The 27,920-nt window shown below is 64.7% G+C and overlaps 2 protein-coding genes across 4 annotated transcripts; both read left to right on the top strand.

Annotated features, from left to right (window-relative positions):
* The first annotated feature begins 876 nt into the window (after window positions 1-876).
* Window positions 877-6,754, top strand: MCRIP2 (MAPK regulated corepressor interacting protein 2). The gene is made up of 5 exons (XM_064362274.1): window positions 877-1,093; window positions 1,167-1,296; window positions 5,727-5,854; window positions 6,092-6,193; window positions 6,402-6,754. The coding sequence occupies exons 1-5, from the start codon at window positions 1,042-1,044 to the stop codon at window positions 6,470-6,472; spliced, it is 483 nt and encodes a 160-aa protein (XP_064218344.1). The 5' UTR covers window positions 877-1,041; the 3' UTR covers window positions 6,473-6,754.
* A 699-nt stretch (window positions 6,755-7,453) lies between these two features.
* Window positions 7,454-27,900, top strand: WDR90 (WD repeat domain 90). Of its 3 annotated transcripts, XM_021675061.2 has the most exons (43): window positions 7,454-7,532; window positions 7,734-7,825; window positions 8,551-8,727; window positions 8,813-8,921; window positions 9,083-9,253; window positions 9,500-9,608; window positions 9,703-9,770; window positions 10,178-10,485; window positions 10,597-10,899; window positions 11,312-11,380; window positions 12,130-12,240; window positions 12,309-12,454; window positions 12,530-12,587; window positions 13,496-13,614; window positions 13,788-13,949; window positions 14,046-14,176; window positions 14,253-14,369; window positions 14,807-15,042; window positions 15,219-15,358; window positions 16,517-16,647; window positions 17,185-17,315; window positions 17,438-17,491; window positions 17,588-17,749; window positions 17,929-18,057; window positions 18,329-18,444; window positions 18,520-18,560; window positions 18,673-18,804; window positions 18,947-19,132; window positions 19,348-19,424; window positions 19,944-20,052; window positions 20,403-20,524; window positions 20,722-20,881; window positions 20,976-21,166; window positions 21,273-21,441; window positions 21,585-21,696; window positions 21,999-22,170; window positions 25,451-25,573; window positions 25,702-25,876; window positions 25,971-26,101; window positions 26,538-26,681; window positions 26,756-26,875; window positions 26,988-27,072; window positions 27,511-27,900. In XM_021675061.2, exons 1-43 carry the CDS (start codon window positions 7,523-7,525, stop codon window positions 27,666-27,668), a joined length of 5,766 nt encoding a protein of 1,921 aa, XP_021530736.2. In that variant the 5' UTR covers window positions 7,454-7,522; the 3' UTR covers window positions 27,669-27,900. The 3 variants fall into 3 exon arrangements, with proteins under 3 accessions (XP_021530736.2, XP_021530738.2, XP_064218345.1); XM_021675063.2 differs by lacking the exon at window positions 17,438-17,491; XM_064362275.1 differs by lacking the exons at window positions 10,597-10,899; window positions 11,312-11,380; window positions 12,130-12,240; ... (30 more) ...; window positions 26,988-27,072; window positions 27,511-27,900 and having other exon boundaries at window positions 9,703-9,766; window positions 10,178-10,489.
* The last annotated feature ends 20 nt before the right edge of the window (window positions 27,901-27,920 follow it).

Below are 27,920 nucleotides of genomic sequence, written 5' to 3' on the forward strand. Positions count from 1 at the left end.
TTAGGTGATCCGTATGCCTCACCCTCCCAGTGTGCTGCGATTACGGGCATGAGCCACCAGCCTCTGGACAGCTTTTTAAGTTTTTAATATTTAAATAAACAACTCTGCACTGAAACAATTGTTATGGAGGCCTGTGTTAGTGACACCTGGCCTGTCACACTCTCACGTCTCTGGGGCAGGTACAGGAGCCCCCGAGGGCCACAGAGACACACATATGGCCTCTGGATATACCTCAGCTTGGGGGCCAGGACGGGGGCAGAGTGCAGCCAGGGTTGACCCCCGGGGTGGAAGGGAGATCCCAGGGCATCGTGTGTCTGTCCAAGTCCAGGGGGACGAGCCTCTTTTTCTCTTCTTAGACCCAGCCCCAAGACCCAAGCCAAGGGTGACCTTCACACTGGCCCAGGCCTCTGGAGACCCCTTGGCTGAGGCTCCACATGTATGAGTGGTAAAGTCTTGCCTCCAGCCCCTGCACAGAGCAGCCCAGCACAGAGTCCCCCAGTATAGAGCTCCCACGGACGCCCCCCAAAGCACAGAGCCCCTTAACACAGAGCTCCCAGCACACAGCCCGCAGCACAGAGCAGACCCCCAACACAGGGACCCCCCAGCACAGGTTCTCCTCCAGCGTCTGTCAAAAGTGGGCCCCGAGGCTCCCAGGACCCGGCTCGCACATCGCCGCTGACCCCTTGGGTCAGGGCCCTTGGGTCCCCGCCGCCAGCCGTGAGTCCGGTGCCCCGGGGCTTACCTGACTTCCAGGCAGCAACGGCCTTCCCGGGCCGCAGGGCGCTGAGTCCGCCTTGGCCTCTGGGGGCCGGGGCGGGGTTGCTGCCGGCTCCGCCCCCGCCCGCCAGTTTCCCGAAGGGCCGGAGCGCTGCCTCCGCCGCGTGTCCCGCGGTTGGCCCGAGCCCGTGCGGGCCCTTTAAGGGCCGGGGGCGTGTAGCGGGCCCGCCCCCTGCCCGCAGCGCCCGCCGCCCGTTAAGTGCGAGCCCGGGCACAGGGGCCGGATCAGGCCGGGGGCCGGCGGCGGTCTGGGAGCGGCGCGCCATGTACACCATCACCAAGGGGCCCAGCAAGCTGGTCGCGCAGCGCCGCACAGGTGCGCAGGGGCCGGGGCCGGGGTGGGGGGCCGGGGTGGGGGGCCGGGGCTGACCCCCCTCCGGTGCCCGCAGGCCCCACGCAGCAGCAGGTGGAGGGCCGGCTCGGCGAGCTCCTGAAATGCCGGCAGCCCGCGCCGCCGACCTCGCAGCCCCCGCGGGCGCAGCCCTTCGCGCAGCCGCCGGGACCCTGGCCCCTGTCGAGGTGAGACGCGCGCGCCCCCGGCCCGGCCCGGCCCGGCCTCCCCTCCCCTCCCCTCCCCTCCCTTCCCCCGCCGCCGGCCGCCCTGGCGCGGAGGGTGACCTTGGTGAAACGCCGCTGCGGCCCGGCCACGTGCTGCGGACGGGGCGGGGGGTACGCGGGTCCTGCCCACAGCGCTCCCGCGGGCGGGCGCCTCGCGCTTCCGCCTCACCTGGCTGGGTCCGGGCCCCCAGCGAGGGGAAAGCCGGCCAGCTCCTGGGTCGCGGGGGCCTGCAGCGGCCAAGGCCAGCGCTTCGGCGACCTTGGGCTGCGGCTGCCGCGTTCGCGGAGGGCGCCGGGCGCTGGTCCTCAAGGTCTCCGGGCTCTGTCCTTGCAGAGCTCGGCGGGGGACAAGTGCGTGCGCTTCCCTCGGGCAGGACCGCTGCCCTCCTCCGCCCTTCACCCCAGATACCCTGGGGCAGTGGGGCCTCCTCCCCTGCAAATGCTTCTGCCATTCCCAAACCAGTGCCGTCCGGAGACCACAGGAGCCTCAGTCCGGCCACTGTGGCCTCCCCTGACCGTGACCCAGAGGTTGGGCAGCCCCGCGGGTCTGGACGTATGACTTTGGCTCAGCACCTCCGCCGTTCCCTTCATTTGTCCTGTGCGTCCCCCAGGCCTGTGGGCTTTGTTGCGGCCCCAAGCCAGCCCCAAAGGCTCCTGGAGGTGGCAGGGCCCTGGCCTGGGGTGCTGGGGAGGGCCGCAGGAGGAGAGCTCAGTTCAGTTCAGGGCAGCGACAGGTGGGGGGTGCCTAGCCACCCTCAGCCTTCCCCCTCCCTACCTCTCAGTTTCCGGGCCTCAGGTGGCACAGGGGACAGGTGTTTGAGGTTTCAGCGGGGTGGGTCTCTCCGGGGCTCCATCCTAGTGAGGTAAGTGGCCTAGACCAGAGGTGCCTTCCAGTGGGAGGTGTCCCAACCGGGACGCTCCTCAGACATCACGCTTGGTCTTCCCTGCCGCTCTGCTTCCCAAAGGAGGAAACCGAGGCACAGGTGTGCAGCCACCACCTGGTCCCCCAGGCAGGCAGGGATCATGAGGCTGGGGTGGCCCAGGGTGACACCCTCCGTCTTAACCTGGAGGAACCCCCTTCCTTCCCTCTCCAGGACCCCACTGCTAGGGAGGGCAGGGGCAAGGCTGTGGCACAGTTGCAAGGAGTTAGGGAAGATGGAAACGCTTCCCAGAGTTCTTCATGGTACCCCTAGGGTACCCGTGGGCAATGCCAGGTCCACTGGCTGTTGTCTCTTTTTTTTGTTTTTTTGAGTTGGAGTTTCAATCTCGTTGCCCAGGCTGGAGTGCAATGGCATGATCTCAGCTCACTACAACCTCCGCCTCCCGGGTTCAAGCGATTCTCCTGCCTCAGCCTCCCGAGTAACTGGGACTACAGGCACGAACCACCATGCCCGTCTAATTTTTGTAGAGTAGGGGTTTCACCATGTTGGTCAGGCTGGTCTGCAACTCCTGACTTCAGGTGATCCACCCGCCTCGGCCTCCCAAAGTGCTTAGATTACACGTGTGAGCCACCTCGCCAGCCTGATTTTTGTACTTCTAGTAGAAACAGAGTTTCACCATGTTAGCCAGGATGGTATCAATCTCCTGACCTTGTCATCTGCCCACCTCAGCTTCCCAAAGTGCTGGGATTACAGGCGTGAGCCACTGCACCCAGCCCGTTGTCTCTTAAAGCCCCCATCTGAGGACCTCTGTCAGCCAGCTAGTGGGACATGTGGGAGGTTGAAGGGGCTTCACCCCATGTGCAGCGGGGCTGGAGGTGCCCTGGGCAGGGCAGGGTGTGTGCTGTCCTCTCCTTGGGGTCACCCGCCTTCCCACCCCTGGGCCCCAGTGCTGGCAGCTTCTGGCAGCAGTGGGGCGTCTGCATGAAGCCCCCACCCGGCTCCTGCACCTTCTTGGGGCCACCACCTTCCCTCTGAACTGCCCCACCCCATGCTGCTACCCACCTCCCTGCCTTTTACTTCATTTATTTTTCTTTTTGAGACAAGGTCTTGCTCTGTCACCCAGGATGGGTGCACTGGTGCAGTCATGGCTCAGTGCAGCCTCAACCTCCCAGGCTCAAGCGATCCTCCCACCTCTCAACTTCCCGAGTAGCTGGTACAACAGGCCAGCACCACCACACCTGGCTAATTTTTAAATTTTATGCAGACGGGGGTCTCACTGTGTTGCCCAGGCTAGTATTCAATTCCTGGGCTTAAGCAGTCCTCGCCTTGGGCTCTGGAAGTGTTGGAATTCTAGGTGTGGGCTCTGCTCCCGGCCTGTTGGGATTCTAGGTGCGGCCTCTGCTCCCGGCCCGTCACGCCTGTTCTCCTTGGTACTTTGCTGCTCCTCATCCCTCACTGACTGGTCTCGGGAGTGGGATGTGAGGTCCCTGTGAATCTCCCCTGGTGCGCCTGGAGGGTCAAGGCTTGTCACACACCATGTGTGCTGGCTCCAGTTCCTGCCAGGCACAGGTCTGGGCACTGCCGCCACGGCTGGCTAATTTTTGTATTGTTAGTAGAGACAGGGTTTCACCATGTTGTCCAGGCTGGTCTTGAACTCCTGACCTCAGGCGATCCACGCACCTCGGCCTCCCAAAGTGCTGGGATTATAGGCGTGAGCCACTGCTCCAGGCCCAGATACGCCTTTGACAAGTTCTTCCTCCTGGTGGGAGAGACAGTAAGATAAACTGAGGCGATATGAATCAATTAGGAGATGAAATGGGGCCATGTGATCACCCGCCTGCAGAGCATATGGAGGGCATGGGGGACTGCCATAGGAAGGGACAATGAGATAAAGCCCACAGGGCCAGAAGGGGCAGCCCGCCTGAGGCAGGTGAGGGCAGGCCAGGGGGCTGGCTTGGGGCTGTACTGCGTCAGGGGTGTGGACGCTTGTTGGACTTGCTGTGATTTCCTGGTGCTGCCGCTACTCAGCCTGTGACATGGTCAGGTCGATTCTCTCCCAAGCCCACTTGGTGGGCTGAAAAGGGGTGGGAGCAGAGGGGACACGAGAGGGTGCCCACACTGGCTCCCTGGGCTCAAGTTTGCCTGGAGCAGTGTTCCTGGAAGCGGGAGAGGTTGGCGGGGCCGGGGCCGGTGCCCTTTACCCCAGAGAGCAGCCAGCGGCCTTACGTAACCAGAGCCCCTGGGGCGGTGCCTGCCTCCTGGGGCCCATCTCAGCCCGAGGGCCGCCACCTCCCCCCTGCAATTCACAGCCCCTGGCAATTTCCTTTTCTTATACATTGATGATCCAACCTCCAAGCTTTCGTGGAGTTTTCAGCCTTCCGGGATGGGAGTGAGTTGTAGGCAAGGGGGCTTTCCCGATGGACACTGTATTCCTTCCGGTTCGTGCAGAAACTCCGGCGGTAGGCAGGCCTGGGAGGTGCCCCTGCCCTCATCCTATCTCCACCTGCACATTTTAAGATCGTCTGCCACCACCAGACGCTGCCAGCCCTGGGGCCTGAGGGACCCTGCGCCCCTCAAGACGCTCCTCTTTATTTTAGTGCCCCTCTCACCTGAGGAGGAACCCAGAGCGGCGCCGGGGCAGCTGAGCCCAGGAAGGCAAGCAGGCCGGCCGGGACCGCGAGTGCCTGGCGGAGCGGCAGGCACAGCCCAGGACTCCCGGCTCCCACCTCCGGCTGTAGGTGCGGGCCCCATTCCCTCCATGGCCCTGTCCCGGGCTCTGTGTGCTCAAGGCTCAAGGCTTGGCCACCTGGGGCCGCCTGGCCGGGACAGGCCCAGGGGCCTGCTAGACGTGGCGTGTAGCGCCGCAGGAGCCATCTCATTCTGCATCACCCCTTGTCTCGAGCCCGTGGGGCGTGGGGCGTGGGTGAGGGTTGTAGTCACTCTCCCCTGTCAGGGACTGTCCGTCCCAGCACCCTGTGCTCAGCCCGTGAGGCCTGGGGGGAGCCAGGGAGAGGTAAGGGCAAAGGCCCCCCATTCCCGTTCAGGTGCATTTGTCCACGGAGGGAAACGTCACGGAGATGGACGCACTTCTGTGGGTCAAGAAGGTGGCCTAGAATTGTACCCAGAGTGGGGGGGGTTGGCACAGACAGACCTGGTCATGGCCAAGGTCAGAACTGAGGCTGCTGGTGGGTTGCAGGTGGCAGCACAGGCACTGAGTGTGGCCCGACCAGGGGTCTGGGACACAAAGATCGGGGCCCCCACCCCACAGTCACTCACTTCCCACAGGGTGAAGGGCTGCAGGTGTAAGCTGAGCTGCCGATGGCTGGGGGCCTGCAGGAGAGAGGCCTGGGCCACCGGCTGCTGCAGGCGGCTGCTCTCTCTGGTTCAGGAAGTGCCTAGGCTGGCCGGGTCTGGGGACAGTGAGCTGGCCCGGGGCTGCTCCTGAGTTCTGCCAGGCAGCACCGGGCCCGGGGCAGGCACCAACCATGTCTGTCTCCTCCCTTCCTGCAGTCCAGGGCCAAGGCTTGTGTTCAATCGTGTGAATGGCCGGCGGGCTCCCTCCACGTCCCCATCCCTCGAGGGGACCCAGGAGACCTACACGCTGGCCCACGAGGAGAATGTCCGCTTTGTGTCCGAAGGTAGCGAGCGGGGCCGCAGGGTGTGGCCCAGGCTGCTGGGTCACAGTAACATGGACTCGGGATGGCCCCACTTCAAGGTGACCCCCAGCTGCTGCGGGGGTATGCTTTCCTTGGCGCTCTGCCCTTGTGTCCTGTGACCAGCCCTGTGTGGGGCTGGAGTCCAGGGTGACCATCAGGCCCTGGGTGGGCGATGGGGTGCTTGGGACTTGGCTCAGCCCAACTGCCCTCCTCCCACAGCCTGGCAGCAGGTGCAGCAGCAGCTGGATGGTGGCCCAGCCGGTGAGGGCGGGCCGAGGCCTGTGCAGTACGTGGAGAGGACCCCCAATCCCCGGCTGCAGAGTGAGCCCCCCAACCCTGTCCCCCGAGGAAAGACCCCCCCCAACCCCTCTGATCCTGACCTGAGCTCTGCCAGGGTCCCACCCCAGGGGATGAGGGAGGGGACTCTTGTGTAGAAACCCCTTTTTCTCAGCACATTGTGGTTAGCTCCAGGGGAGAGATGTGGCCGGTCTGGGAGGCAGCCTTACTGCCCAGCCTTCTCTGTCCACAGACTTTGTGCCCATTGACCTGGACGAGTGGTGGGCGCAGCAGTTCCTGGCTAGAATCACCAGCTGTTCCTAGCGGCTGCTGGGAGGAAATGCTGCTACGGCCGACCTGTCACCAGGAGAGGAACATGGCGCCCTGCCCACCCACCCACTGCACCTGGCTGAGTGCCGGCCACACCTGAAGTGCCAGCATTGGGACTTTTGCACGTGTTGTCCCTTTGGCCTGGCTGTCACAAGCTGCCATGGCCAGGGCCTGAACCTGTCTGACCTCAGCCCTGCTCACTGTGCCCAGGAACCAGCGACCAGCCCCTGGGGCTGGCAGGGAGGAGCTCCAGGCTAATAAAGTCGAGAAACTGCCTGTTTCGAGTGGCTTTGACATCAGAGGGTGTGGGGGGTCCTTGTGTCCAGTTCCAGTCCCCAGCCTGGGACTCCAGGCCCAGTGCAAATTCCCCTTGTAGCCCTATCTCCTCGGGCCCTTGGCTTCTCACCCAGCTCCCTACCGACAAGTGGGATGGGCGTTGGCCGGTTCACCTTGCTTGGAAGTCTGTGGACCCCACTTTGCTCCTCCTTCCTCTCCTGTTGGCGTTGTCTGGAACCAGAGCCCAGCCTCAAGGCCTAAGGACATTAAATGGTCCTGGAGTGCAGTCCTGACCACCCTGCCGCCACCACGATTGGGGCTGTCTCAGAACGCCAGGTCCCATTCTGAACCCACTGGGCCCTCTGCGGCCGCCCACACTGCTTTCCCTGTTGGGCAGGGGTGACGCAGCCCACCTGAGTCAGGACCCAGGGTATCCAGGTGTGGACCAGGGGCCTCGGACGGCGAGAGGGTGGCAGGGGGATCCCCGGCCGAAGCGCTGACAGGTGGGCCAGGGAGGGTCCGCAACCCGCGCGGGCTTCGAGGCCGGTCGGGCTAACACGGGGCTGCCTCGGGAGGCCCGCGGGGCAAAAGCAGCGGGGACAGCGGCCGGAGAGACGCGCGGGCTGCTCCGGAGGGTGCAGTCACGTGGCCAGGGCGCCGCCATGACGGCGGAAGTGATGGCGGAAGCGGGGCCGTTGCCAGGTGCCGTGCTGCGTGCCCTACGCGGGGCGCGCGGAGGCTGAGGCGGGAACTTCGAGTGGCGGCGCCATGGCCCGAGGTAGCGCGCGGCGAGCGGGGGTCCCAGGGCACGGGGGGTCCTGGGTTGCGGGGTCCAGGGGCGGCGGCCGGAGCGCGCAGGGCCCCCGCCTGGGCCCCGAGGCTGGAGTCTCCGCTCGGGCAGGGTCCCGGAGCTTGGCTTCCCTCAGGCGCCCCACCGGCTCCTGCCTGGTCCCCTGACGCCCGCCTCCCGTCCCCGCAGCGTGGCAGCACCCGTTCCTCAACGTCTTCAGATACTTCCGGGTGGACGAGTGGAAGCGCTCAGCCAAGGAGGGGGACGTGGCCGTGGTGACGGTAGGCGGCCGGGCTCAGGGGGCTCGCCCGCGGCGCACGCCCTGCCCTGCTCCCGGGAGAGGGCCCCTCGCCCGGGCCGCGCGTCTCCCGGGTGCTGTCGGTGACCCCCAGGGCCCCTCGCCGGGGCCGCGCGTCTCCCGGGTGCTGTCGGTGACCCCCAGGGCCCCTCGCCGGGGCCGCGCGTCTCCCGGGTGCTGTCGGTGACCCCCAGGGCCCCTCGCCCGGGCCGCGCGTCTCCCGGGTGCTGTCGGTGACCCCCAGGGCCCCTCGCCCGGGCCGCGCGTCTCCCGGGTGCTGTCGGTGACCCCCAGGGCCCCTCGCCCGGGCCGCGCGTCTCCCGGGTGCTGTCGGTGACCCCCAGGGCCCCTCGCCGGGGCCGCGCGTCTCCCGGGTGCTGTCGGTGACCCCCAGGGCCCCTCGCCCGGGCCGCGCGTCTCCCGGGTGCTGTCGGTGACCCCCAGGGCCCCTCGCCCGGGCCGCGCGTCTCCCGGGTGCTGTCGGTGACCCCCAGGGCCCCTCGCCCGGGCCGCGCGTCTCCCGGGTGCTGTCGGTGACCCCCAGGGCCCCTCGCCCGGGCCGCGCGTCTCCCGGGTGCTGTCGGTGACCCCGAGGGCTCCTCGCCCGGGCCGCGCTTCTCCTGGATGCTGTCGGTGACCCCGAGGGCCCCTCGCCCGGGCCGCGCTTCTCCTGGATGCTGTCGGTGACGCAGCCTCCCCCTTCTCCAGGACAAGACCCTGAAGGGCGCAGTGTATCGCATTCGGGGCTCAGTCTCTGCTGCCAACTATATCCAGCTCCCCAAGACCAGCACGCAGTCCCTGGGGCTGACTGGGCGCTACCTGTACGTGCTCTTCCGGCCCCTGCCCAGCAAGCACTTTGTCATCCACTTGGATGTGTCCACCGAGGTACAGAGCCCACGGCTGGGGGCTTCGTGGGGGCCCGGCACCCCTGCTGCCCTGTCTCCTGACCGCCCTGCTCTGGCCCCCGCAGGACGGCCAGGTCATTCGGGTGTCTTTCTCCAACCTCTTCAAGGAGTTTAAGTCCACGGCAACGTGGCTTCAGTTTCCCTTCATCCTTGAGGCCAGGACACTCCAGAGAGGTGACACCGAGATGGGGCGTGGATGGTCCAGGAGGGAGCTGGTGCAGGCCATCGGGCTCCTCTGTGGCTTGGGGGACAACCTGGGGAGGCACAGGCTCACGGCTCTGGGAGTCGGGGGCTGTCAGGAGGGTGGGTGCTGACCCTGAGTGCCCGTCCTGCAGGCCTGGTGGGTTTGGCCACTGCTGGACCCCGCTGGACCTGCCTGCAGCTGGACCTGCAGGACATCCTTCTGGTCTACCTGAACCGGCGCTACAGCCACCTCAAGGGCATCAGGCTGTGCGCCAGCCTGTTGGTCAGGAACCTTTACACCAGCGACCTGTGCTTCGAGCCTGGTGAGCGCCGCACTTGCACTCCCTACTCTGTCTCACCCAGGTTCTCAGCCCCGGAGGGGCCTGAGTCAAGGAGGAGAGTGCAGTGCTCAGGCTGCGCTGTCTCATCTCCGGCCAGAACCCCATCCCGGAGGCAGCCCTGCGGTGGGCTGGTGGCCGGGCTGGTGGCGTGGCAGTGCCTTGGTGTGTGCCCGGTGTTCAGGGGGCCAAACAGCTTCTCTTGACCTGGAACAACCCTGCTCTTCGTAGCCGTCACCAGGACCCAGGGGGCAAAGCTGCCCCTTACTCCTATGCCTCGGGAAATGGCGTTCCCTGTGCCCACAGGAGAGAGTTGGCATGACCGCTACATCCACGTGCGGTGAGTGGTTCTGCTTCTCTCGCGGGAGGTCTCAGTGGTGGGAGGTAGGTGGCCGTGGGGCCCCCAGACACTGACTCTCCCTTGCTCTGCCAAGGTTTCCGAGTGACCGTTCGAAAGTGCCTTCGGAGCTGATTCAGGAGAGCCGTTCCCCTTCTGAGGCAGGTGGGCCTGTGGGGTCAGCTGGGACCCAGGTTAAGGCCTGCAGGGCGCATGGAGCTAGGTGGGAGAGGGGCGGGCTGGGAAAGGACCCAGTGGTGTGAGTGGCATGGTGGCTGCAGCTGCTGCATGCCCAGAGCTGCCCATGGGCAGGTGCCAGGGACCCAGGGAAGCCTGTGGGTTTTCTGAGCTCCCATAACCACATGGGTGGAGGTCTGTGCGAGGGGTACCTGGAGGCCCCAAGCTTTCCAGCTGGAAGAGGAGGGTTTCGGGGCCTGGGGTGGAAGTGGGGTTGTCGGCTGTGCGTCCTGCAGAGCTGGCGAGGCTGAGCCGCTTGCTGCCCCTTCCTGGGTGTCACCCTCACCAGGCATCTGCACGGCCGGCCCCTGAGTCACTAGGGTTCTTTGTTGCAGAAGAAAGACGGCAAGAAGCGCAAGCACAGCCGCAAGGAGAGCTACTCCGTGTACGTGTACAAGGTGCTGAGGCAGGTGCACCCCGGCACCGGCATCTCCTCCAAGGCCATGGGCATCATGAACTCCTTCGTCAACAACATCTTCGAGCGCATCACAGGGGAGGCGTCCCGCCTGGCGCACTACAACAAGCACTCCACCATCACGTCCCGCGAGATCCAGACGGCCGTGCGCCTGCTGCTGCCCGGCGAGCTGGCCAAGCACGCCGTGTCCGAGGGCACCAAGGCAGTCACCAAGTACACCAGCTCGAAGTAAGGGTGTGCAAAGGACGCAACAGATCAACCACCCTTACCCCTTTGCCCTCTGAGGTGGGGCTTGGTTGTGATGGTCCAGGGCACTGATGGGGACTCTTTCCCCAACAGTCCGGCCAGGCCCCCTCGGCACCCAGGCCCTTAGGGGAGGTCAGTCTGTCCCAGGAGAACCCAGAGGCCTCTAGTGCGGATGGTCCCAGTGTACAGGCACCCAAGCCCTTCCTGACGGTCAGCCTATCCCGAGAGCGCTCAGAGGCGTTCAACACGGATGGGCCCCTTGAGCCCTGGGCCCAGGTGGAGGCCTCTGATGTCCACACAGCTGCTGCCGGCACCCACGTGTTGACTCAGGAGTTGGCTGAGGTGGAAGAGTCGGCTCAGGTGCCTGTGGCCCGTGAGGATGCCAGCTCCTGCAAGGTGAGTGCCCGTCCCACAGCAGCCGGGGCCGGGTGAGGTGTAGGCCGGGGCAGCTGGCAGCTCAGGTGAGGACAGATGTGCCTCTGTCTCTTGTTTAGCCTCCCGGCAGGGAGCAGAGCTGGCGGGTGGTAGCTTTGGGGAAGGATCTCTGTCCACACAGTAAGAAAGGACTTCTGCTCGTCCCCAGTGCCCCAGCTCCAGGTGGTCTGTGGGGAACCCTTGAAGGTCTGGCACTGCAGCCCGAATCCCAGCTTCCACCCTGGCAAAGCCAGCAGGAGCCACTCAAGACCAGGGCAGTCTTCTTGAGAGGCAGGCCCTTGAGAGCTGGAGGTTGGCAGGCCCCGGGGTTGGTCAGAGGTAGCCTGAGGACCTGGCTGAGCCTCCCAGGGCCTGATGTGAATGCCTGTTTCAGCGCTTCCTCCCAGACCCGGTCCTGAGGCTCAAGGGCGTCATTGGCTTTGGGGGCCACAGCACGAGACAGGTGAGGGTCCTGTGGCTGGGTCCAGAGCAGCTCTCAGTGGCTGGCTAGAGTGCCAAGTACGGGAGGGGACAGAGGAGACACCTATGTCCTGTGGTGGCTGTGCAGGGTCCCAAGCCCCCCTCGGCACAGGGGTCCCGTTCCCCATCCGCCTGTAGACACCTGCCCTGCCCACAGCTGCTGTCACCTCCTGGTGCCTGAGGGCTATCGGGGTCATGGGTGTCTCTTACTCACCAGCTGAGCTAAGTGCTTCCTGCAAAGACCCAGAGCTCTCATGTCTTTAGAACTCTAATGATCCGGACTAGCAGCCTGGGGCCAGGCTGTGGGTGCAACCTGTGGGTCCCTGATGGGTGAGGTGGGCTTCCCCTCTGCCCCGCGGCCCTGGGCCCTTGTCAGGCCCTGCTGGGCGCCCGCTCTGAGTCTTTGGGGGTCCTTTGGCCTTTTGCTACCTCCACCCCAGAGTTCCTTGCGCTGGAGGCAGGGCTTAGAGGACACGGTGTGTGCGTGTGCATGTATACGGGCCTGCTTGCGCATTACAGCTGTTCTTTTGACACGTGCGTCCCGTGACTTGTGTGTATGTAGTGTGTGCAGGGGGTGCGTGCTCTCCTGCCTTCAGGGGCTGTGTGCCCAGGTGCATATGCCAGGCCTGCCACCTCCTCTCCCTGGGCTGTGGGAGGTGAGGCTGACCTCCCCACAGCCAGGAGGGGCCTGGTGTACCGCCAGTGGCCTCAGCCCCCGCCCCCTCGTGCCAGGCCGTGTGGACCGCGGACGGGGCGGCTGTCGTGTACCCCTGCCACTCGGTCATCATCGTCCTGCTTGTGGGCACCAGGGAGCAGCGCTTCTTCCTTGGTCACACGGACAAGGTGAGTGCTGCCCAGGGCGGCTCAGACCCGAAGGCCGCCGCACCCTCCCTCACGCTTCTGCCTCCTAGGTCTCCGCCCTGGCACTGGATGGGGGCAGCTCACTCTTGGCCTCAGCTCAGGCCGGGGCCCCCAGCGTGATGCGGCTCTGGGACTTCCAGACTGGGGGTTGCCTGTCCCTGTTCCGGAGTCCAATGCACGCCATCTGCTCGCTCAGGTGGGCACAGGTCTGCCCCATGCAGGGGGAGGGGGTCAGCCCAGGTGACACTGACTGCCTCCTCCCTGTTCACAGCTTTGCTGACAGCAGGGCCCTTCTCTGCGGGGTTGGCAAGGACCACCACGGGAGGACGGTAACAGGGTCCTCGCCTGGGATGGGGCGGGGCTGCTCTGATGCGCGCAGGCAGCTGGGAGGGTCTTCGTTTTGTGAAACTCCACCATGGTGTAACCCTGGCTCCCAGCTCCGTCTCCTGCCTGCGATGGGCTCCAGGCACTTTGGTGCTCACATTCCATGTCTGGGCTTTTCGGCCGCTGGGGTCAGTTTAAGCCAGCATTTACTTACCTTGCCTCGTTCTCTCTGCTGATGACGCGGGTGTGAGATTTTCACGTGGGAGAACCCTTGAAGCTCACCCACGCTTGAGCATCAGTGGCACCTCCACACAGCCGAAGCGCCTAGCATCTCTGTGGGGACACCTTTAAAAGAATTTTTTTGAGACAGGATCTTGTTCTGTCACCTAGGCGGGAAAGCAGTGGTACAATCGTAGCTTACTGCAGCCTTGGCCCCTCCCTGACCTCCCTGCCGGCTGGACTCAAGCCATCCTCCTGCCTCAGCTTCCCACGTAGCTGGGCCACAGGCCTGCACCACCACAACTGGCTAACGTTTTGTAGAGACAGGGTTTTGTTACGTTGCCCAGGCTGGTCTCAAACTCCGGGGCGCAAGCAGTCCTCCCGCCTCAGCCTTCCAAAGTGCTGGGGTCACAGGCATGAGCCACCGCACCTTCCCCCTTGTGGGCAGGTTTTCACTTTTCTGCGTTTGGGCTGCAGTGCCCAGCGTTGCTGGTCTCTGTAGAGGTCTCAAAGCTGCCACATCTCAAGGCGAGCACGTGGAGGGGACAGTCCTTTTGCCCTCTGCGGCCACAGGCTCAGAGGCTGCTCTCTGCCTGAGAGAAAAGCCACCTCTGGGTGACTCTCAGCTGCACCTCGCAGAATCCAGACGGCACTGAGGGCCCTGCCGTGCGGGCTCAGCCTGGGCTTGTTGCAGATGGTGGTGGCCTGGGGTACCGGCCAGGTGGGCCTCGGCGGCGAGGCAGTCGTTCTGGCGAAGGCACACACTGACTTTGACATCCAGGCCTTCCGGGTCGCCTGTTTTGATGAGACCAGGTGATGCAGCCTCCCATCCACGATGCGGGGAGAGGGTCCAGGCCTGGAGCAGGGGCTGAACCCCGAGTACCTCCTCCAGGCTGGGGCCCTCATTCACAGTCTTGGCTGCACGTGGCACCTCCTTGTGGGTCAGATCCTCAGCTGCAGCAGTGCCCAGTCCTTGTTCCTTGCAGGATGGCATCATGTGGGCAGGGCAGCGTGCTGCTCTGGCGGCTGCGTGGCGGGGTGCTACGCTCCTGCCCCGTGGACCTGGGGGAGAACCACGTGTTGCACTTCACCGACCTCGCCTTCAAGCAGGCCCAGGACAGCTGCCAGGAGACCTCGGCCGCCATGCTGTGAGCCCCTGCCCCTCCCCACTGCCTGCCCCAGTGTGGGGGCCCTAGTTCCCGGTGCCCTGAGGGCCTGACCTCCCCTGCTGCCTCCTTGGGCAGCTTCGTGTGCAGCCACAGTGGCCACGTCTTAGAGATCGACTGTCGGCGCGTGGTCGTGAAGCGTGTCCGCCGCCTGTTCCCTACATGGACTCTGGGTGGCCCCCGGCCACAGAAGCAGACCTTTGGCTCAGGTAGGCGGGTGCTCACCACGTGGCGAGGGTGGCAGGGACACCGAGGCACTGATGCCCCCCCACCCCCCACCCCCAGGCCCTGGCATTGCCATCAGCAGCCTCAGCGTCTCCCCGACCGTGTGTGCTGTGGGCTCTGAGGACGGCTACCTGCGGCTCTGGCCCCTGGACTTCTCCTCGGTGCTCCTGGAGGCAGGTGAGGTGTGCACACGCACTCCAGCTCCAGGACAGCCTCTCGGATGCTGGGGCAGGGAGGGCCAAGTCCCTGGGGCTCTGCTGTCAGCCGCCCTGGCTCCTGTCTGCACAGGGAGCCACGGGGCCAAGCGGCCATGTCCTGAGGCCTGGGGCTGCTGATGACCGGGCAGCATGCAGGGCAGCCTCACGGAAGGGTCCAGTGGGCCACGGGTGGTGGGCAAGGCTTCTCAGCCTGGGTCCTGCCTAACCCAGGAGTGGCGTTCTCAAGGGAGCTGCATCTTCCAGCCATGCTGAGCCTGGGACTTTGAGCAGCAGGGAATGCATCTGCCTGGCCCTTGGGAACCCGAACCCTGAGCAGTGGCCGCCCAGGGTCAGCTCTGGCATGGGGCTCCCCGCCGGGGTGGGCCTGGGAAGTCCCTGACCCCGCCCCACCCACAGAACACGAGGGCCCCGTCAGCTCAGTCTCTGTCAGCCCCGACGGCCTCCGTGTGCTGTCCACCACCTCCTCGGGCCACCTGGGCTTCCTGGACACCCCATCCCGGGTGTACTGCATGCTGGCTCGCTCCCACACCGCCCCAGTGCTAGCCCTCGCCACGGAGCAGAGGCGGGGGCAGCTGGCCACTGTGTCCCGGGACCGCACCGTTCGCATCTGGGATCTGGCCACCTTGCAGCAGGTGGGGTTTGGCAGGACAGCGCGGCAGGGAGGGCCAGGAGGGCCTGAAGCTGGGGTTTGTCAGTGGGGGTGACGGAAGCGGGGCTACAGGACCTGGTGTTTCCAGCCTGTGTCGGCCCCATGGGTGTGGGCCCTTGTGATCCCTGCCCTCCCCTCAGCACGGCCCCCGTCCCATAGCTGTATGACTTCACATCATCAGAGGATGCCCCGTGTGCCGTCACTTTCCACCCCACGAGGCCGACCTTATTCTGCGGCTTCAGCAGTGGGGCTGTGCGCTCCTTCAGCCTGGAGGTCGCCGAGGTCCTTGTGGAGCACAAGTAAGGGCCCAGCCAGCGCCGTCCCCTTGGGAGCCGGGGCCCCACAGTAGGAGCTGGGTGTTTAGGGGGCCCCCAGCTGGGGAGGGCCGTGGTAGGTCGGCCAGTGCTGGGGAGGGCCGTGGTAGGTCGGCCAGTGCTGGGGGGGGCCGTGGTAGGTCCAGTGCTGGGGGGGGGTCGTGGTAGGTCCAGTGCTGGAGGGGGCCGTGGTAGGTCCAGTGCTGGGGGGGGTCGTGGTAAGTCCAGTGCTGGGGGGGGCCGTGGTAGGTCGGCCAGTGCTGGGGGGAGCCGTGGTAGGTCCAGTGCTGGGGGGGGCCGTGGTAGGTCCAGTGCTTGGGGGGGGCCATGGTAGGGCCAGTGCTGGGGGGGGCCGTGGTAGGTCGGCCAGTGCTGGGGAGGGCCGTGGTAGGTCCAGTGCTGGAGGGGGCCGTGGTAGGTCCAGTGCTGGGGGGGGTCGTGGTAGGTCCAGTGCTGGGGGGGACCGTGGTAGGTCGGCCAGTGCTGGGGGGGCCGTGGTAGGTCGGCCAGTGCTGGGGGGAGCCGTGGTAGGTCCAGTGCTGGGGGGGGCCGTGGTAGGTCCAGTGCTTGGGGGGGGGCCATGGTAGGGCCAGTGCTGGGGGGGGCCGTGGTAGGTCGGCCAGTGCTGGGGAGGGCCGTGGTAGGTCGGCCAGTGCTGGGGGGGCCGTGGTAGGTCGGCCAGTGCTGAGGGGGGCCGTGGTAGGTCCAGTGCTGGGGGGGGCCGTGGTAGGTCCAGTGCTGGGGGGGACCGTGGTAGGTCGGCCAGTGCTGGGGGGGCCGTGGTAGGTCGGCCAGTGCTGGGGGGAGCCGTGGTAGGTCCAGTGCTGGGGGGGGCCGTGGTAGGTCCAGTGCTTGGGGGGGGCCATGGTAGGGCCAGTGCTGGGGGGGGGCCGTGGTAGGTCGGCCAGTGCTGGGGGGGGCCGTGGTAGGTCCAGTGCTTGGGGGGGGCCATGGTAGGGCCAGTGCTGGGGGGGGACCGTGGTAGGGCCAGTGCTGGCCGGAGCCCCACCCTTCGTTGCCTCTTTGGGACTTCTGTAGCTGGGCCGGTTGGCTGGAGGTCAAGGGACCCTGTGATTCTCGGGGCTTCTGTGTCCTCGCTGGGCTTTGTGGCTGGACCCAGCAGGGTCCCTGTGTGTGCTGCAGGTGCCACCGAGGAGACGTCACCGGTCTGATTGCCACTCCTGATGGCCGTCTGCTGTTCAGCGCCTGCCGCCAGGGCTCCCTAGCCCAGTACAACTGTGCAGACCCCCAGTGCCGCATCCTCCGAGTGGCAGGTCGGCCCCACCAGCTGCTCCGGGGGACCCTCGGGAGGGAAGGTCTGGGTGTGGTGCAGGCCGACACCTGGATGCACATGCCAGTTTCCTGGTCCATTGGCTGCGTCCTGTGGGGCAGTGTGGCCTGCCTCAGTAACCTTGTCAGGGCCCTGGGGAGACGGTGGTTTAGCCTTTGCTGGCCCCCAAGGCCAGAGGTCAGCCCGGGTCTGTGCCCAGGAGGAGGCAGGCAACCCAACTGGGGTCAGCAGCTGGGTTCAGACTCAGCCCTGGGACCTGGCCTGTCCTGTGGCCACCATGACTTGGGCCACCTGAGTGGTCACTTGTGGCCACTGCTGGCCCATGGGGCCTCCTAGTTCCCTTGGCAGTGCCTGGTGCTCACTGGCACCTTGGCACTCCTCTGCTTGTTTGATGCAGCTGTGCTCCTAGGCTGGTGTTTCCCGAAGGTTGGGGCAGGGGCAGTGGCCTTCCCGGGCCCTGGCCAGGCACATCCCTGAGCTCCCTCCCTGCCCAACTGACTCCTGCCTCGTGTGTCCACAGCGGACGTGGTGTGCCGAGATGCCCCTGCAAGGCCCAGCTCTCTGGCAGTCAGTGGGGATGGTTGCCTGCTGGCCTTCGTGGGCCCCTCCAGGCACACGGTGACGGTCATGGGCTCAGCCTCCCTGGACGAGGTAAGTCTGCAGTCCTCCTGGGTCCAGGGAGTCTGGGCAGTGAGAGGCCGGCTGCAGGGGCAGGAGGGAGGTCCCAGCCACTCAGGATTATAACCTAGGCCCTGCCCCGCCTCCTGCCACAGAGTACGAGTCGGCCATGCAGGGTCCAGATGAGGCCAAGGCCTTGGACTCACTGGGTGAGTGTCCCCGGGGCCTCGCTCCTGAGCCTGGCCCTGAGTGGCACCGGCTCTGCCTGGAAGTCCTTACTGTCAGCCACTTGCCGCTCCCCCTAGCTGCTGCGAGTTGGCGTCAGCACTCTGGACCCGGCCAGTGGGCGCCTGGACTCAGCCGTGGCTGTGTGCTTCGGCCCTGCAGCCCTGGGCCACCTGCTGGTGTCTACCTCGTCCAACAGAGTCGTGGTGCTGGATGCTGCGTCGGGCCACATGATCCGGGAGGTGAGCCTCGGGGCTGCGCCCACCCACCTGGCCCTCCCTGTGCTGTCCTGGTCTGACCTCTATGCCTGCAGCCCCTCCAGCTGGGTGGGGGGCTGTCATCACACTCCAAATGAGGGGAGGCCTCAGGCTGCCTGCCGCTCTCCTGAGACGTGGCATTTCCCAAGAGCACTGTGTTCCAGCTGCCTGGTGTCCACCATGGGCCCTGTCCCTCCCTGGCACTCAGTGAGGACGCTCGCTTCCTGCTGATGGCCGCCGGCCGGGCTGTGAAGGTGTGGGACTATGTGACGAAGGCCAGCTCAGGCCCCCAGGTGTGTGTGTGGGCAGGCAGGCAGCCTTGGCCATCAGGAGAGCCTCCTCAGGTGGCCGAGGAGACCCCTGAAGGCGTGGGTGGGGGCAGTGTTATCCTGGGGGCAGGGAGAGCAGAGGTGAGAGGAGAATGACCCCCCAGGACCCTCTGTGCCTCCATGTGGGGGATGAACACCGTGTGGGGCCTCTTGCTCACCGCCCCCTGGGGGCTGGGCACACGGCAGCATCCATGCCATGTCTCTGGGTCCCTGCATGTGATGTCACTGCTCCCAGGTGTACATCGGCCACTCAGAGCCTGTGCAGGCTGTGACCTTCTCCCCTGACCAGCAGCAGGTCCTTAGCGCAGGGGATGCTATCTTCCTCTGGGACATCCTGGCCACCACTGAGAGGTAAGTGTCTACCCACAGCTGTGTCTGCCTAGGCCCCTCCCGGCCCTCCTGAAACGCTCTCTCCTCCCTCTCCAGCGAGCAAAGCTTCCCCGGGGGTTCCCCAGCCTGTGAGGCAGGTGAGTGGCTGTGGTCAGCTTGGGGGCCGGCGCTGCCCTGGCTCTGGGGCCGGTCCTGTGTCCACCCAGTGGCTCTTCCTCTCCAAACATTACAGGGCTCCTTCTTCCCCAGGCCCGGGCACAGGACAGCTGGAGGACGCTGAGTCTGGGGCCAGTGGGCTCCCCCAGCAGCCAGTCCCCAAGCCATCTCCAGCATCTCCACCATGGCTGGGCATTTGTGCCAGGCCTCCCAAAGGTGGTGATGGTGAGCAGCAGGGGTCCTGTGGGAGTAGGGGGATCCAGGAGGTCTGAGAGGGCAGCAGGTGCCATCACTGCTCGCCGGGTGGGGTAGAGTGGCGGCAGGGGCGGGGGGTGTGGGCAGCTTTTCCCCTCCTCGTTGCTCCTAGGCACCTTCTCCACGTCGGATGAGGAAGGACACTGTGAGGAGAGCCGTAGCCCCAGAAGGCTTGGCCAGGCCCCAGGCCGACCTGTGCTCACGGAGGAGGAGGCCGGCAGGGATGGAGTAGGGGCCTGGGCTGCAGCAGTGGACTCCTGGGAGCTTGCTGCACCTCCCTGTCCCCCCAGCCAACCCCGTGAGCAGTGGAGGGCAGGGGTCTGGAACCGGCTGGGGAGTCCCCTGGGTGATGAGGCAAGGTCCCTTGCGTGTGGGACACAGCTTGCCTGTGCCCGTCGTGTGTTTCTCCCTGAGCAGCAGGGCAGGGGCCTGCGGGGAGGCTCTGTGTGTTGTGGGGTCTCTGAAGGGCTGTAGGGCGGTACGATGCCACAGGCTTTGCCTCCTCCCTGCCAGGCACCAGGGACACCAGTAATTTGGGGACCCCACGTACCACCTGCCTGGCTTCCCACAAGGCCTTCATGCTTGCCAAGGTCAGCTGCAGCCCCCACTCTGCCGAGGTGGGGAGTGGTTTTGGGGAGCCCTTTTTTGTTTCCCAGTAAGCACAGAGGCCCCCCGAGGGCTCCCTGGCGATTACTCAGGGTTGCTTTTGTTCTCCAAAGCAACCCTGAGTAGAGTGGCTCTGGAGTAGTGACTGGCTCTGCAGCCGTGACTCAGGCGGACGACCCTAAGTAGTGGCTCTGGCCCTTGGGAGCCTGTCTCCTCAAGGCACCCCCAGCCTACACCCCCGACCCTGCCCTCCAGATGGGACCTTGTGGTAGCCTCCTGCTGACCCGCCTTTCTCTCACCCAGCAGCTGCCCTTCCTGAGAACCCACGGGCCGGTGTTTCTCCTGGCCCTGGCACATGGAGTGCTCACAGCTCCCACACCTCCCACCCCAGCTTCCCCATCAGTGTCCCGGCTGCCCTCTGCAGCTGGCCTGAGTGTGCCCCAAAACAGCCTCCTGTGTGCGGGCTTTGGGGCCCAGCAGCATCCAGGTCTCCTTCCTCACAGGGCACCTCCCTGCCTACCCCCGGCGGCGAACGGCGGTGGCTGCGTCTGAAGGCTGTCGTTGGCTACAGCGGGAATGGGCGGGCCAACATGGTCTGGAAGCCAGACACAGGTGAGGGGCGAGAGTCTACCCGACCCCCAGCCGAGATGTGTTGCGTGTAGTGCATCTCTGTCCACCCCACGGCCAGGCCCTGGGGGCAAATGAGCGCCAGCCCTCAGCGTGGGGCTCTGTGTTCTTCCTGTAGTGCCTTGTGGCGCTACAGCCCATGTCCCGTCCCGTGAAGCACTTTGGTTGCCAGACGGTGGGAGGGTGCCCCTGTGCCTGGGACCAGGGTAACCGCTTGGCCCTGCCCTCCCTGCTCGACCCCATCCCCAGGCCCCGCCCTCCCTGCACGTCCCCTTCCCCGGGCCTCGCCCTTCCTTCTAGACTCCTCCCCTAGGTCACGCTCTCTCTGCTCACAGGCTTCTTTGCTTACACATGTGGCCGCCTGGTGGTGGTAGAAGACCTGCACTCTGGCACCCAGCAGCTTTGGCCTGGCCACCCTGCGGAGATCTCCACGCTGGCCCTCAGCCACAGTGCCCAGGTGCCCGCCTGCGTCGCCCTCCTCTCCTGGGGCCACTGTGCCCAGCAGAACCCGGCTCCCAGACCAGAGCAGGCTCTTGCCACCAGAGATGGCGCAGATGGCCGCCCCAGGCTCCGCTCCAGCCAGAGCCGGCAGAGCCGAGGTGGACCCAGCCAGCCGCAGCCTCCCCGCTCACCACCTGCCCTCTTTCCTGCCAGGTCCTGGCTTCTGCCTCAGGCGGCAGCAGCATGGATGCCCCTTGCCAGATCCGCATCTGGGATGTGTCTGCTGGCCTCTGCCAGCATCTTATTTCCTACCACAGCACCTCTGTGCTGGCCCTGGCCTTCTCACCAGATGACAGGCTTCTCGTCACATTGGGTCAGTGGGAGGGAGGGCGGAGGCCAGGGGCTTTCCTGGACCCCGTGAAGGCTGGACCTGTGCACCTGACATGGCTGCTGTGCATCCTTCCTAGGGGGCCGTGGTGACCGCACCCTCACCCTGTGGAGCATGGCCACCTGTGACCTCGTGTCCTCCACGCGCCTCCCGGAGCCAGTGTACAGCGTGGCCTTCAACCCCTGGGACGCCAGCGAGCTTACCTGTGTGGGTCAGGGCGCTGTCACCTTCTGGCTGCTGCAGCAGCATGGGGCAGATGTCAGCCTTCAGGTGCTAGGCCACCCGCTCGGTGTGCGGGCCCAGGGGCTGTTTTGTGGAGTGGAATCTGGCTGGGCCCGGGGACGTCGCTGACCTATGGCTGCTCATACCGTGCCAGGTGCACCGAGAGCCGGTCCCAGAGGCAGTCGGGGCTGGAGAGCTGACTTCTCTTTGCTACGGGGCACCCCCCCTGCTCTACTGTGGCACCAGCTCCGGCCAGGTCTGTGTCTGGGACACGAGTGCCAGCCGCTGCTTCCTGGCCTGGGAGGCGGACAACAGTGGCATTGGTAGGTGCCCCGTGATACCCCTACGTGGAATCCTCAGAGCTGGGGCAGGGGCCTGATCTCCAGCCTTGGCCTCCGGGCAGCCTTGTGACCCAGGGCCTCTGGGAAGGCAGCTCATGGCCCCTCATGGCCTCTGTTGCCTCCAGGGCTGTTGCTGTTCTCCGGCTTTCGATTGGTCAGCGGCAGCAACACGGGGCGGCTGCGCCTGTGGGCCGTGGGGGCTGTGTCGGAGCTGAGGCGCAAGGGCTCAGGTGCCAGGTGAGCCGTTCACCCCATGTGCTTTGGCTGCAGGTGGGTGTTGGTGTGGCTGCCCTGCAGATCAGTCCCCCACTGGCCCCTCTGAGGGACAGGCCTGGGGGTGTCCTAGGCCTTACTGGCTGCCATCAAGGACGCGTGGCCTCGGAAGCCCCCGCTCCGTGGGCTTTCTCTTCCTCCACCTGGGTGGGCACAGCCAGGTCCTGAGACACGATGCTGAGGGTCCTGCCTTGGCTGGGGACCCAGCTGGCTCTTATCATCAGCCTTGAGACCCGCTGTCCCCTCCTCATTCCCTGCACCCGCAGGTCGAGTTCTGTGCTCATGGAACGTGAGCTGGTGCTGGACGGGGCTGTGGTGAGCGCCAGCTTTGATGACAGTGTGGACATGGGCATCGTAGGCACCACGGCGGGCACGCTCTGGTTTGTCAGCTGGGCCGAGGGCACCAGCACACGTCTCATCAGTGGCCACAGGAGCAAGGTGAGGGACTTGAGCCTGGACAGAGGCAGGGCGGCCGAACCTGGCGCCCCCACTGCCTGCCGGCTGCATCTCCGTCAGCCGGGATTATATCATTCCAAGTCCTGCTGTCTCTGGCTCACAGCGTTCGCCTTGGGGTTCCCGGGTGGCGCATCCCTCAAAGCCATCCTGGTTGTGGCTGCACCAGGGAGCCGCCTGGCAGGCCTCGCAGGTCTTCTCGAATCTTCCTTTCCCCGATACTGCTTTGCGTGGTTTTTTGTTTTTTGTTTTTTTTTTTGTAATTGTCAAAGAAACCATATCAGTCTGGGCGCAGTGGCTCACGCCTATAATCCCAGCATTTTGGGAGGCCGAGGAGGTGGATGGATCACCTGAGGTCAGGAGTTCAAGACCAGCCTGGCCAGCATGGTGAAACCCCATCTCTACTAAAAATACAAATATCAGCCAGGTATGGTGGTGCTTGCCTGTAATCCCAGCTACTTGGGAGGTGCCAGGAGAATCGCTTGAACCCAGGAGGCGGAGGTCGCCTTGAGTCGAGATTGCACCACTGCACTCCAGCCTGGGCGACAGAGCAAGACTCCATCTCAAAGAAAAAAGATGTAAAAGGCCCACATTGTCTGTCCCAGCACCTCTCGTAGACGGGCTTTGCTGACGTAGCCTCATGGGATTGTTCCCTGAAGCTCAAGAGGTCAGGAGACCCAGGCAGCTCCTGGGTTCAGTTCTGTTCTGGTCTGGGTCAGGTTGTGGTCAGTGCTGGGTCCGCTCCTGTAAGGCCCAGCTCTGGCCTGCAGCCTCCTGGTGCTGGACGATCTCCAAGAAGCACACAGCACTGACCTCTCTGGGACCTCCTGGCCTGGAAGCTGCATGGCCTCATGGGATTGGGGCAGCCACCGAGCCACCCCTTCACCCGCCCGCTGCAGCCTTAGGAGAAGTGGGCTCCCGGGCTGAACTGGGGCAGCAGGACAGGTACCGGCCCTTCCCTTCCTGGACCAGGCTTCTGGCATGGCGTTGGTCCCGCAGCCGTGGCCATGGGCTTTGTCCTGCGGGTCTGAGTTCTGCGTGTGGTCGGCCAGGCCCACGGGGTTGGTTGTTCCTTGATGCTGAGTCCCATCTTCCAGTTGCCCCTCGCTTCTCTCTTTAGAAACCTGTACTTAGTATTTGAAGATGACAGTAGCCAGGGAAGAAAGTTGAGTTTGAGACGGGTGAGGGTTCTTTACGTTTCTGGCAACAGGTTAGTCGAGGTCCGGCTGTCATAGCCTGAGCCCTGTCCACTTAGGTCGGTGGTTTTCGGCATGGTCAGCAGCTGTGCCGCGGTCCCCACCGCTGGCTCAGGGCATTTCATCGCCCCAGGAGGAAACCCTGTGTGTGTCCGTTTCCTGCCTCCCCAGCCCCTGGCAATCACTGAGCGGCTTTCTGTGTCTGGATTTGCCCATTCTGGATGTTCTGTGGGAGCTGGCTTGTCTGGATTCTCTCCACGAGCATGGTTTCCAGGATCATCCCAGCCACTGCTTGGCCGAGCCAGTTACTCCTCTTTGTGGTCAAATACTGTTGCGTTGTGTGGATAGACGACAGTTGTGTCCCCCAACCAGAGCCGGGAAATTCGGGTCCTCAGTCCATGGCCTGAGCCCGTGGTCACTGGTGGCCTCCCTGTGACTGAGTCCATGGCCTGAGCCGTGGTCCCTGGTAGCCTCCCCCTGACTGAGTCTGTGACTGGAGCCCGTGGTCACTGGTCTCCCTGTGACTGAGTCTGTGACCAGAGCCTGTGGTCACTGTTCTCCCCATGACTGAGTCTGTGACCAGAGCCCGTGGTCACTGGTCTCCCCATGACTAAGTCCGTGACCTGAGCCCATGGCCACTGGTGGCCTCCCCATGACTGAGCCGCTGCAGGTGATCCCGAGGCAAGCAGGGCCTGGAGTGGACCTCAGCAGTCCTACAGCAGAGGGGCCAGGCTGTTAGAAGGAAAACTAAGAAACAGAAAGAAAGAACTTCATCATCAACAAACTGGACATCCACTCAGAGACCCAATCTGAAAGTCAACAACTACAAAGACGACAAGTGGATAAATCCACAAAGATGACGAGCCCGTGGTCCATGACGAGCCCGTGGTCACTGGTCTCCCCGTGACTGAGTCTGACCTGAGCCCGTGGTCACTGGTCTCCCCGTGACTGAGTCTGTGACCTGAGCCCGTGGTCCCCGGTCCCCCCGTGACTGAGTCTGTGACCTGAGCCCGTGGTCCCCCGTCTCCCCGTGACTGAGTCTGTGACCTGAGCCCGTGGTCCCCGGTCTCCCCGTGACTGAGTCTGTGACCTGAGCCCGTGGTCCCCGGTCTCCCCGTGACTGAGTCTGTGACCTGAGCCCGTGGTCCCCGGTCTCCCCGTGACTGAGTCTGTGACCTGAGCCCGTGGTCCCCGGTCTCCCTGTGACTGAGTCTGTGACGTGAGCCCGTGGTCACTGGTCTCCCCGTGACTGAGTCTGTGACCTGAGCCTGTGGTCAGTGGTCTCCCCGTGACTGAGTCTGTGACCTGAGCCTGTGGTCACTTGGTGGCCTCCCTGTGATGTGGAAGTGCAAGGCGTTCCAGGCTCCGCCTGTGGGGTTCTGCCCAGGCCTGGACTTTGCTATTTCTTTGCAGGGCCCAGGGCCCCTCCCAGGGAAACGGGCCGAGAGGTCCCACTCCGAGCCGTGCAGGCCCTAATTGCTGGGCTCAACTGAGCTGATTTTATAGTCAAGTGCATCATGCTCCATTTGCACTTAGCATTCACGTTCGGTGACAGGCTGTTGCTTCCTGTCACTGGTGAGTGGCACCTGTGTCTCCTTTCTGCCACTTCAGCAGTCCTAGCTCTCAGTGGCATCTGCCTTTTCCCCCCCGATTCGGGAGAAAGGGCAGCAACCGTGGGAGGAGGAATGCGACCGGCGGCGTGGTGTGCTGGCCGCAGCCAGCGGCGTCTGTGCTTCCAGCTGTGTCTGCAGCCTGCTAGAGCTACGCGACCACACGGCTGTGTTTGAGCTTCCATCAGAACAGCTTTCTCCTCCGTGTCCTGCTGAGTTTGGCTGGCTAGTGGGCTTATTTTGGTTTGGACTCACCCAGGTCTAGCACAGGGACACCCACGGGAGGCCAGCACTGCTTTTCGCTGCGTGGAGTGGGCCGGGGCAGAGGCAGATGCTCTGGTTTGTACAGCCTGGCCCTGGGAGCTGGAATAGGAAATGCCTGGGTCCCTTCCCCTGCCCAGGGGCCAGAGGGCTCAGGGAGGGTGGCCAACACCCCCAGCCTAGCCACGGTTTCCCCAGGTGAACGAGGTGGTCTTCAGCCCTGGGGAGTCACATTGCGCCACGTGCAGTGAGGATGGGAGTGTGCGGGTGTGGTCCTTGGCCAGCATGGAGCTGGTGATCCAGTTCCAGGTGCTGAACCAGGTGTGTGGGGAGCGCCCAGGCTAGGGGCAGGGGCCTGGTATGGGTGGGGTAGCTGCCTCTTCCCTCTGGCCTGGGTGTGTGTCCCCAGGACTCCTGTGAGTGCTGAAGTTTCCTACCTGGGTCCCCAGAGTTGCCTCTGCCTCGCATGGAGCCCCGCGTGCTGTGGCCACCCCAAGCAGCAGCGGCTAGCGGCGGGCTATGGTGACGGCTCCCTGCGCATCTTCAGCGTCTCCCGCACAGCCATGGAGCTCAAGATGCGCCCCCACACAGCGGTGCTGACTGCGGTTGCCTTCTCTACCGATGGTGAGGAGTTGGGTGTGGGGGGGATGGTGCCGTCCTCACCTGGCCCTGGTCCAGTCTCCAGGCTGGGGCTCACAGGGTGATGGTGTGGTCCAAGGTCAGACTGTCCTCTCCGGAGACAAGGATGGGCTCGTGGCTGTGAGCCGCCCCTGCACAGGGATGACCTTCCGTGTGCTGAGTGACCACCAGGGTGCCCCGATCTCGACTATCGATGTCACACACAAAAAGGTAAAGGAGCCCCAAGAACTGGGGAGTAGGGCCAGGTGCTGGGGGGAGTGGGGGCCAGAGTGCTGGGGGGAGTGGGGAATGGGGTGCTTGAGGGGAGTGGGGAATGGGGTGCTTGAGGGGAGTGGGGAATGGGGTGCTTGAGGGGAATGGGGATGAGGTGCTTGAGGGGAGCAGGGGACGGGGTGCTGGGGGGAGTGGGGGCCAGAGTGCTGGGGGGAGTGGGGAATGGGGTGCTTGAGGGGAGTGGGGCTGGGGTGCCAGGGGGAGTGGGGGCCAGGTGCTGGGGGGAGTGGGGATGGGGTCCTGGAGGGAATAGGGACCAGGATGCTGGGGGGAGTGGGGGTGGGGTGCTGTGGGGGAGCAGGGGCCGGAGTGCTGGGGGGCAGGCGCGATCTTGTCAGAAGGCACCGTCAGCCCACACCCACCCCACTCCCAGTGTGGAGACTTAGGGGTGGAGGGCACAGACCTATGGCTGGTTGCCAGTGGGGACCAGCGGGTCAGCGTCTGGGCCTCCGACTGGCTGCGGAACCACTGTGAACTGGTGGACTGGTTGAGTTTCCCGACGCCTGCTGCCGCAGAGGTAAGACACGGTCCTGGCACCATGGGTGGGGCCAGTGCTCATGTGCCCGGCCACAGCACGCTGTGCCTCTGCAGACTCGGGGCCAGCTACCGCCCTCCCTTGCTGCCTTCTGCCCCTGGGATGGGGCGCTGCTGATGTACGTGGGCCCTGGTGTGTACAAGGAGGTGATCATCTACAACCTCTGCCAGAAGCAGGTACCCGCACCCTCCCACGTGTCACTGGGAGCCCCGGGGATCCAGGGTGGTAGGCGGGGACTGGCTGAGCCCTGAGCCCTCAGGCCTGGAGCCTCATGCTGGCTGCCCACAGGTGGTGGAGAAGATACCACTGCCCTTCTTTGCCACGTCCCTGAGCCTGTCCCTGGGCACCCGCCTCCTGGCTGTTGGCTTTGCTGGTGAGTGCTGGTGGTTGCAGACTTGGGCCTGCCTTAGGTGGGGGCCAGGTGGCTCCCTGGTGCCCTGCTCCGACAGGTGCCTCACCTGTGCCCCAGGCTTCTTGTCTCTGGGGCGGGGTGAGGACACCTGCCCTAGAGAGGGTCCTGGGTTCAGGAGATGATGAGGCAGATGGGGAGCCAGGCACAGTGCCCAGCACAGGGCCTGAATGCAGGGGTGGCAGTGACTGAAGGAGGGGCCCGGCCCAGTTGTGGGGCAGCAGCGTGATGTGCCCCCTAGTCCCAGTGGCAGCAGGCCCTGGGTGGTGGAGGACACAGCCAGGAGCCCTTTCAGCACTGGCTCCCCCGACCAGCATCACGCCCAGCTGGGACAGTCCTGGTGGGGCGGGAGAGCCTCCACATGCTGCCCGGCCCTGGCCCACCTGTGCCATCTGCCCACAGAGTGCATGCTGAGGCTGGTAGACTGTGCCACGGGGACCACCCAGGACTTTGCTGGCCACAACAGTGCAGTACACCTGTGCAGGTTCACACCTTCCACCAGGCTGCTCTTCACGGCGGCCCACAACGAGATCCTGGTGTGGGAGGTGGCCAGCTGCTGAGATGCGGTGGGGACTGTGGTGCTGGGCGTCACGGCTGGTCACGCCAGGCACCTGGACACAGGCTTGGCAGAGAAGCCAGGCCTCATGCTGGGACAGGCTGGGACTTCATGTAGATTGCCTGGACCAGGCTGTTGTGCATTCGGCAACCTGAAAATATTCTAATACCTGTTGTCCCTTTGCCTAAGGAGTTTTTAATGTTTTTCTCTTATAATAAACAAGGGCGTTTATTGCATTATTGTTGTATTGTCGCAC

The sequence above is a fragment of the Aotus nancymaae genome, unplaced genomic scaffold (assembly GCF_030222135.1).
Source record: "Aotus nancymaae isolate 86718 unplaced genomic scaffold, 86718_ANA_hifiasm-v0.15.2.pri h1tg000049l, whole genome shotgun sequence".
NCBI classification, from domain to species: Eukaryota; Metazoa; Chordata; class Mammalia; order Primates; family Aotidae; genus Aotus; species Aotus nancymaae.